This window comes from Euprymna scolopes, chromosome 37, assembly GCF_053919585.1.
Source record: "Euprymna scolopes isolate OS-2025 chromosome 37, ASM5391958v1, whole genome shotgun sequence".
In the NCBI taxonomy this organism is placed as follows: Eukaryota; Metazoa; Mollusca; class Cephalopoda; order Sepiida; family Sepiolidae; genus Euprymna; species Euprymna scolopes.
Window position 1 is genome coordinate 82,585,678 of NC_136518.1, and position 10,563 is coordinate 82,596,240.

At 21.9% G+C, this 10,563-nt stretch overlaps 1 protein-coding gene across 1 annotated transcript in view; it reads left to right on the forward strand.

Annotated features, from left to right (window-relative positions):
• Nucleotides 1-8,348, forward strand: part of LOC145261254 (cholecystokinin receptor type A-like) — a 355,511-nt gene extending 347,163 nt beyond the window's left edge. Inside the window, exon 6 of the mRNA XM_080119651.1 lies at nt 7,166-8,348. Within this exon, the coding sequence (XP_079975777.1) occupies nt 7,166-7,423 (258 nt within the window). The 3' untranslated portion in view covers nt 7,424-8,348. The remainder of the gene's footprint in view (nt 1-7,165) is intronic.
• Nucleotides 8,349-10,563: the final 2,215 nt, after the last annotated feature.

A 10,563-nucleotide genomic window follows, 5' to 3' on the forward strand; every position in this document is an offset into this window, starting at 1 on the left:
ATCTAATTTAAATATAATATTAAATATATAATTTCAATATTATATTAAATATCTAATTTCAATATCATATTAAATATCAAAATTCAATATTATATTAAATATCTAATTTCAATATTATATTAAATATCTAATTTCAATATTATATTAAATATCTAATTTAAATATCATATCAAATATCTAATTTCAATATCATATTAAATATCAAAATTCAATATTATATTAAATATCTAATTTCAATATTATATTAAATATCTAATTTCAATATTATATTAAATATCTAATTTCAATATAATATTAAATATATAATTTCAATATTATATTAAATATATAATTTCAATATCATATTAAATATCTAATTTCAATATTATATTAAATATCAAAATTCAATATAATATTAAATATATAATTTCAATATAATATTAAATATCTAATTTCAATATTATATTAAATATCTAATTTCAATATCATATTAAATATCTAATTTCAATATTATATTAAATATCTAATTTCAATATAATATTAAATATGTAATTTCAATATTATATTAAATATCTAATTTAAATATCATATTAAATATCTAATTTCAAAGATTATATTAAATATCAAAATTCAATATTATATTAAATATCTAATTTAAATATCATATTAAATATCTAATTTCAATATTATATTAAATATCTAATTTCAATATTATATTAAATATCTAATTTAAATATCATATTAAATATCAAAATTCAATATTATATTAAATATCTAATTTAAATATCATATTAAATATCTAATTTCAAAGATTATATTAAATATCAAAATTCAATATTATATTAAATATCTAATTTCAATATTATATTAAATATCTAATTTCAATATTATATTAAATATCTAATTTAAATATCATATCAAATATCTAATTTCAATATCATATTAAATATCAAAATTCAATATTATATTAAATATCTAATTTCAATATTATATTAAATATCTAATTTAAATATCATATTAAATATCAAAATTCAATATTATATTAAATATCTAATTTAAATATCATATTAAATATCTAATTTCAAAGATTATATTAAATATCAAAATTCAATATTATATTAAATATCTAATTTCAATATTATATTAAATATCTAATTTCAATATTATATTAAATATCTAATTTAAATATCATATTAAATATCTAATTTCAATATCATATTAAATATCAAAATTCAATATTATATTAAATATCTAATTTCAATATTATATTAAATATCTAATTTCAATATTATATTAAATATCTAATTTCAATATAATATTAAATATATAATTTCAATATTATATTAAATATCTAATTTCAATATCATATTAAATATATAATTTCAATATTATATTAAATATCTAATTTCAATATTATATTAAATATCTAATTTCAATATTATATTAAATATCTAATTTCAATATTATATTAAATATCTAATTTCAATATTATATTAAATATCTAATTTCAATATAATATTAAATATATAATTTCAATATTATATTAAATATCTAATTTCAATATCATATTAAATATATAATTTCAATATCATATTAAATATCTAATTTCAATATTATATTAAATATCTAATTTCAATATCATATTAAATATCAAAATTCAATATTATATTAAATATCTAATTTCAATATTATATTAAATATCTAATTTCAATATAATATTAAATATCTAATTTCAATATAATATTAAATATCTAATTTCAATATAATATGAAATATATAATTTCAATATTATATTAAATATCTAATTTCAATATTATATTAAATATCTAATTTAAATATTATATTAAATATCTAATTTCAATATCATATTAAATATCTAATTTCAATTTCATATTAAATATATAATTTCAATATCATATTAAATATCTAATTTCAATATTATATTAAATATCTAATTTCAATATCATATTACATATATAATTTCAATATCATATTAAATATCTAATTTCAATATTATATTAAATATCTAATTTCAATATCATATTAAATATCAAAATTCAATATTATATTAAATATCTAATTTCAATATTATATTAAATATCTAATTTCAATATAATATTAAATATCTAATTTCAATATAATATTAAATATATAATTTCAATATCATATTAAATATCAAAATTCAATATTATATTAAATATCTAATTTCAATATTATATTAAATATCTAATTTCAATATTATATTAAATATCTAATTTCAATATCATATTAAATATATAATTTCAATATCATATTAAATATCTAATTTCAATATCATATTAAATATCTAATTTAAATATTATATTAAATATATAATTTCAATATTATATTAAATATCTAATTTCAATATAATATTAAATATATAATTTCAATATTATATTAAATATCTAATTTCAATATCATATTAAATATCAAAATTCAATATTATATTAAATATCTAATTTCAATATTATATTAAATATCTAATTTCAATATAATATTAAATATATAATTTCAATATTATATTAAATATCTAATTTCAATATTATATTAAATATCAAAATTCAATATTATATTAAATATCTAATTTAAATATAATATTAAATATATAATTTCAATATTATATTAAATATCTAATTTCAATATAATATTAAATATATAATTTCAATATTATATTAAATATCTAATTTCAATATAATATTAAATATATAATTTCAATATAATATTAAATATCTAATTTCAATATTATATTAAATATCTAATTTCAATATAATATTAAATATATAATTTCAATATTATATTAAATATCTAATTTAAATATTATATTAAATATCAAAATTCAATATTATATTAAATATCTAATTTAAATATAATATTAAATATCTAATTTCAATATTATATTAAATATCTAATTTCAATATCATATTAAATATCAAAATTCAATATTATATTAAATATCTAATTTCAATATTATATTAAATATCTAATTTCAATATAATATTAAATATATAATTTCAATATCATATTAAATATCTAATTTCAATATTATATTAAATATCTAATTTAAATATCATATTAAATATCTAATTTCAATATCATATTAAATATCTAATTTCAATATTATATTATATATCTAATTTAAATATCATATTAAATATATAATTTCAATATTATATTAAATATCTAATTTCAATATTATATTAAATATCTAATTTCAATATTATATTAAATATCTAATTTCAATATCATATTAAATATCTAATTTCAATATTATATTAAATATCTAATTTAAATATCATATTAAATATATAATTTCAATATTATATTAAATATCTAATTTAAATATAATATTAAATATCTAATTTCAATATTATATTAAATATCTAATTTCAATATCATATTAAATATCTAATTTCAATATTATATTAAATATCTAATTTAAATATCATATTAAATATCTAATTTAAATATCATATTAAATATCTAATTTCAATATCATATTAAATATCTAATTTCAATATTATATTAAATATCTAATTTCAATATAATATTAAATATATAATTTCAATATTATATTAAATATCTAATTTCAATATTATATTAAATATCTAATTTCTATATTATATTAAATATCTAATTTCAATATTATATTAAATATCTAATTTCAATATAATATTAAATATATAATTTCAATATCATATTAAATATCTAATTTCAATATTATATTAAATATCTAATTTAAATATCATATTAAATATCTAATTTCAATATCATATTAAATATCTAATTTCAATATTATATTATATATCTAATTTCAATATTATATTAAATATCTAATTTCAATATCATATTAAATATCAAAATTCAATATTATATCAAATATTTAATTTCAATATTATATTAAATATTTAATTTCAATATTATATTAAATATATAATTTCAATATTATATTATATATCTAATTTCAATATTATATTAAATATCTAATTTCTATATTATATTAAATATCTAATTTCAATATTATATTAAATATCTAATTTAAATATCATATTAAATATCTAATTTCAATATTATATTAAATATCTAATTTCAATATTATATTAAATATCTAATTTCAATATCATATTAAATATCAAAATTCAATATTATATCAAATATTTAATTTCAATATTATATTAAATATCTAATTTCAATATTATATTAAATATATAATTTCAATATTATATTAAATATCTAATTTCAATATTATATTAAATATCTAATTTCAATATTATATTAAATATCTAATTTAAATATTATATTAAATATCTAATTTCAATATCATATTAAATATCAAAATTCAATATTATATTAAATATCTAATTTCAATATTATATTAAATATCTAATTTCAATATTATATTAAATATCTAATTTCAATATTATATTAAGTATCTAATTTCAATATCATATTAAATATCTAATTTCAATATTATATTATATATCTAATTTTAATATTATATTATATATCTAATTTCAATATTATATGAAATATATAATTTTAATATTAGATGAAATATATAATTTCAATATTATATGAAATATATAATTTCAATATTATATTAAATATCTAATATAAAAAGTCATCTTGTCGGATTTTCAATATTGACCCTTTTATATATCTAATTTCAATATTATATTAAATATCTAATTTCAATATTATATTAAATATCTAATTTCAATATTTTATTAAATATCTAATTTCAATATCATATTAAATATCAAATTTCAATATTATATTATATATCTAATTTTTATATTATATGAAATATATAATTTCAATATTATATGAAATATATAATTTCAATATTAGATGAAATATATTATTTCAATATTATATGAAATATATAATTTCAATATTATATGAAATATATAATTTCAATATTATATTAAATATCTAATATGAAAAGGCATCTTGTCGGATTTTCAATATTGAACCTCCAAAATAATGCATGTGACAAATCGATATTTTTTTTTAATCAACCAATGAATTACATCATTCATTAGGTTCTTGTTTTGCTACTAGACACACCCGCATATTTGTTTACAAGCAGGCGATTTGAGCACTATAAAAGTGGTGGCGGGTGTCCATTTAAATAGACATTCCGACGAGTTATTTACGGGCGTCGCCTTCATGGTCGAGTGGGAGAACTGCCGACTGTCAACACGAGTGTTCTAGGTTCAATCCTTGGCTAGAAAGAGATGCTAGTCTAGCGGCACTGATGAGTTGTGATACAACGAAACAGGACTTTATGTCGATGACTACATATATATATATATATATATATATATATATATATATATATATATATATATATATGAAAGACTGTAAATTATACTTTACAGGAATTTATTATTCGACAGGATACTTAAATATGAAATATTAAGATCTTCTTAATCAGGGTGAAAATGGCCAAAATTGACATTTTTGTGCTTATTAAACAAAATTGATGCCTTGGAGTTTTATAAAACTTTTTAAAAAGTTGTAACTAACTGATTTGTATATAATTTTGTTTGTTTATACTTTGCGATAACTTTTGGGTGTACCGCAGTGGCTTTTTCAGGGCTAATAAAAACACTCAATTTAGGGGATTATTTTAACATATTTGTTAAAATTTTCTGGGTATGTCTATTTAATAGCAGTTTTGCATGGTGCTGAACTCAAATTTAAATTGGGAGTGAGCAATTGATGGACTTAGTCATTTCTTTTTTTTTTTTTTGCGTGGTGCAGAATTCAAATTTACATATGTTAAGGCCTAAAACTGCACCTTTTGTTCATTTTCACCAGGATTTGACGTCCTCTGGGGATTTTTGGGGCTAAATGGGGTAGAGGCAAATGTTGTACTTAGTAATTGTTATGTCTCGTTAACTGTGCACTCACGGGGGGGGGGGCATGTATGCTTCACTTGTTAAGCTATAATTTTGTATTCCTTTTTTTTTTAATTTTGCCTCACTTTCATGAACTCCTTATACGAAAACTTACTTTTTTGAATTTATGATTAGTTTTCATAATGCAGTTTTAATTCATGTCAGTACAAGCAAATTCATAGCTTTGCTCTAGTATTCATTGGCTAATATCTTTCCTCTGATGAAAAGAATGCATTTCTTTGAAACTCTGAAGTAAAGCCAGGATAATATTTTCTTTCTTTCTAATAGATCATTATTTATCAAGGCCCACAACCTCCCAGGCAAAGAGCTGGAAAAAAATGGTTGTAGGTAGATAAGTTTTCTGTTGTGAGTGCTTTACAGAAAAAGAGATCATAGATTGCAGCCCCGTCGATCAGCTAACATAAAAATGACAGGATTGTAGGAAAAGACGCATAGAACATCCTCTATCGTAAAGAAGGTTGTAGAGAGGAGGAAAGGACATCGCCTCCAGGATTATGAAGTCGGTTTTATATCTGATTTATGGGGAAAGCATTTTCTGAGTAGCATCTCCTAAGATGTGGCAACGTTTTTTCCATTTTAGGACATATTTGAGGCTTATACACATAAAGTGTTGCGTAAGCAATAATCGCCCCAATATGTAAACACGTGTTTAAGTAACTCGTCTCGCGTAATCTGATTTATAGTGTTCTAGCATTTCAGCCCAGCGTTTCCCGGGTGTTTGGAGGTGTATGTTGAGCAAAAAAAAAAAAAGCGGTCAATTTGTTTAACTTTGACCTCTATTATGACCCCTTAACATTTATGTTTTTGGGCTCAAATCAAGTTATTAAGTTAGATCCATGTCCAATGAACCTATATATAAAATTACAAGTGTTTAGACCGAAAATTGTCGGAGGAGTTTGGTAGAGTTCTCACATGGCAAATCGTAGAACTTTGACCCCTTAAAAGCCAAACGTTTGGCCAAAAACCGATCACAAAGATTTCCCAACATCTCAGGACCCTGTATATCAAATTTCGAGTCTGTAGACTAAAAATTGACAGAGTTATTGCGTAGGGAAATGTACACAGACACACACACAGACACGTTCACTTTTATAGATATATAGATAGATAGATAATATTGGAAAATCTAGACCACGGAATCAAGCTAGGGTAGTATAACTGAAAGCAGAAGATGAACGTAGTAAAATGTATTTCTTTTTATTTGTATCTTAGTTAACATTTATTCTTATTTCTTGTCACAGGTGGTGTTTGGCTTGCTGCCTTATGTCCAGTCGTGTCTGAATCCCATCATCTATGGATTTATGTCGAAAAACTTCCGGAGGAGCATGCGCATGGCGTGCCGTAATCACGTCTGCCGAACGCGGGAGAAACAGATCTGCTTGGGACACCGGATCCACTTGTCCGACTATGAAATGGAATCACGGAGCGTCAACGGTACGACAGCCACGAAAATGTCACTCCGGACAATCGAGAGCGCATCGTCGGAAGACAACAACTAAATGTAAAGCGCTGACGCCATTATAAGACGACATCTTGTCGCGCGCTTGTCAAATCACAAAAAATGGCCGACAGTATATAAACCCATCAACAGCAAAGAATTATATTATTTATAACAAAGTTGTTTTATCGTAAAACCATGCTGATGAAAGCCATTTTTTTTTCTATTTTGCTGCGAGAATCACGTTTCTTAACGTATCATCTATTAAGCAATGTATTTTTGGTTGACGGTAATTTATTTTCATTTTTGACATTAATTTAATCATGTTAATACGCAATGTATTAATTGCTGAAGTATGGTCAGTTTCTTCCCCCTGGTCTCAGTATTATGAACTTTTATTGTGTTATATTTATTATACGTGTTACTATTCTCATATTGGTTTAGATTTTAAACACATTTCAGCCGATGTGATCTCCGGCTTTTTTCTGGTGCATCTTTCCAATATTCATCTCAAGAAAAGTTGAGAGATAACATTGGCCGAGATTTTGTGAAAATAAAAACTGAGATGGCTATGGTAGTACGAGATTTCGAAAGTTTTCTCGTAGAACAATGCAACACATTATATTGTTCAGTATTCATTCGAATCTGGCCCATTTGTAAACAATTAAATCTATTTACATAGAAGTAGAAATTATTAACAAAATCAAAAACAACTCAATTTATGTAAGCACTGGAACACGCACATAGACACACAGGCACACACACACATACACATACACATATATATATTATAGTATGATTATTTATATTTTTAAGGTTATTTAAGCTACATATTTGCAGATATGTACCGGATCAAAGCCAAATACAAAACCAAACCCTACTCTGAACAAGTGCTTTCTTCGAATGATAAAAAAAATGATTTCTATTTTACATTATCGGGCAACGTGAACGAAAGAAAATAACGTTTACTAGTGGTACTTTTGCAACATACCTACAAATATGTCCCAAAATATCCATATAAATGGACATTTATAATAAAGATAATATATACTTGTTATTGAATACTATTACATAAACACATTACAGACTCGTATGGTTCACTCTTTTCAACAAAACTTTACGAAATGTATATATATATATATATATATATATATATATATATATATATACACTTGTGCCCGATATTATTCATACCCCTCGGATCTTTGAGATTTCTATAAGATTATTGCTCAAACCAGAAGGTAGACAATATTAAAGGGATTTCAAACAATAAATCAAGCATAAGCATTTAATTTAAACTCAACAAATAAATAAATTATGCAAGTTTGAAACATTATACAAAGAAAAACAATAATGGCACTAGTTCAAAATTATTCATACCTCTCTTACTAATAGTCAATAGCATGCCCTTTATTCTTAATAACTGCCTGTAACCGTTTTGGATATTTATCAACAAGGTTTTTACAAGCATCAACACTGATTTTTGACCATTCTTCAATGCAGTAGTTCTCCAAATCCCTCAAATTTCTAGGTTTCCGCTTTTTAACCTCAGTTTTCAATATGTGCCAGAGGTTTTCGATAGGGTTCAGGTCGGGACTCTGGCTAGGCCATTCCAAAACATTAATTTGATTATCCTCAAACCATTTCTTGACTATTTTGGCAGTATGTTTTGGATCATTATCCTGTTGAAGGACCCACTTTGGTCCTAAATGGAGCTTCTCCGCATCCTGTCTAATGTTTTTTCTGGAGTATCTCCAAATATTGCTCCTTCTTCATGGTTCCATCTATCTTGACCAAACTACCTGGACCACTAGCCGAAAAGGAGCCCCAAAACATTAGGCTACCACCACCATGTTTCACCGTGGGTATGGTGTTCTTTGGGTTGTAAGCTTCTCCTTTCTTCCTCCAAATGCAAGAAGCATCCATATGGCCAAACAATTCAATTTTTGTTTCGTGAGTCCACAAAATACTTTAGAAAACGGACTCTGGAGAATTCACATGGTTCCTAGTAAACTTTAGACGTGCTGCAAGGTGTTTTCCGGTGTGCAATGGAGTCCTTCTTGGTCTTCTTCCTTTCAGACCATTTTCATGCAGAGTCCTTTGCAATGTTTGCCTTGATATTTTTATGCCAGAAGACTCCAGATTTTCTAAAATGTCCTTAGTAGTGGTGGTTGGATTTGCATTAACACTTCTTACAATATTCCTGGTGGCTCTAGCAGACAGTTTCCTTTTCCTTCCTCTACCAATCAAGTTGTTTGTTGTGTGGTGGCTCTGGAATTTTTTGATGATGCTCTGTACTGTTGCTGTAGGGACCTCAAATTTCTTGGAAATTGACTTTTAACCTAAACCATCCTTATGTGAATTCGCAATTTTAGTCCTAAGATCATTACTAAGCTCTTTTTTCTTCCCCATTCTAATAATTTTTATTCTTTTATTGGTTTTCAGTTGATATCATTTTAATTTCTGATAAAATGCAAAAAAACGAAATGAAATTAATCAAAGGTTGTATAAAAGCATTCAAAATAAGAATCAAACAGGAAACAAACAGTCAGAAACTCGATTAATACTGAAAAAATAAGGGGGTATGATTAATTTTGAACATTGCAGATTTTATAAATAGCTGTATATTTCTTTTATTACAAGTATCCCGAGATTTTAAGATGACGAAAATGATCAGAAGAGGTTTATTAAGAATATGTATCAATATGGACGTAAACAATAAATTCTAACAAAGTTACACCTAATAAACTCAATTTTCAAGGGGGGGTATGAATAATATCGGGCACAACTGTATATATATATATATATGTGTGTGTGTGTGTATGTGTGTGTATGTGTGCGTGTGTGTTAAGTTATGAATATATATGGCAACATATATTTTCATAACTTACTACCTAGCTCTCTCTCTCTCTCTCTCTCTATATATATATATATATATATATATATATATATATATATATATTCTGGTAAATTTTGTTAAAATGAGTGAACCCTACAAGTTCGTATTGTGTTTATATAATAGTATTCTATAACAAGTATATATTATCTTTAGTATAAATGTCCATTTATACGGATATTTAGCGACATATTTGCATATATATATATATATATATATATATATATATATATATATATATATATATATATATATATATATATAGTTAATGTATGAGCAGAATGTTTGTCATGTTATATACCAGA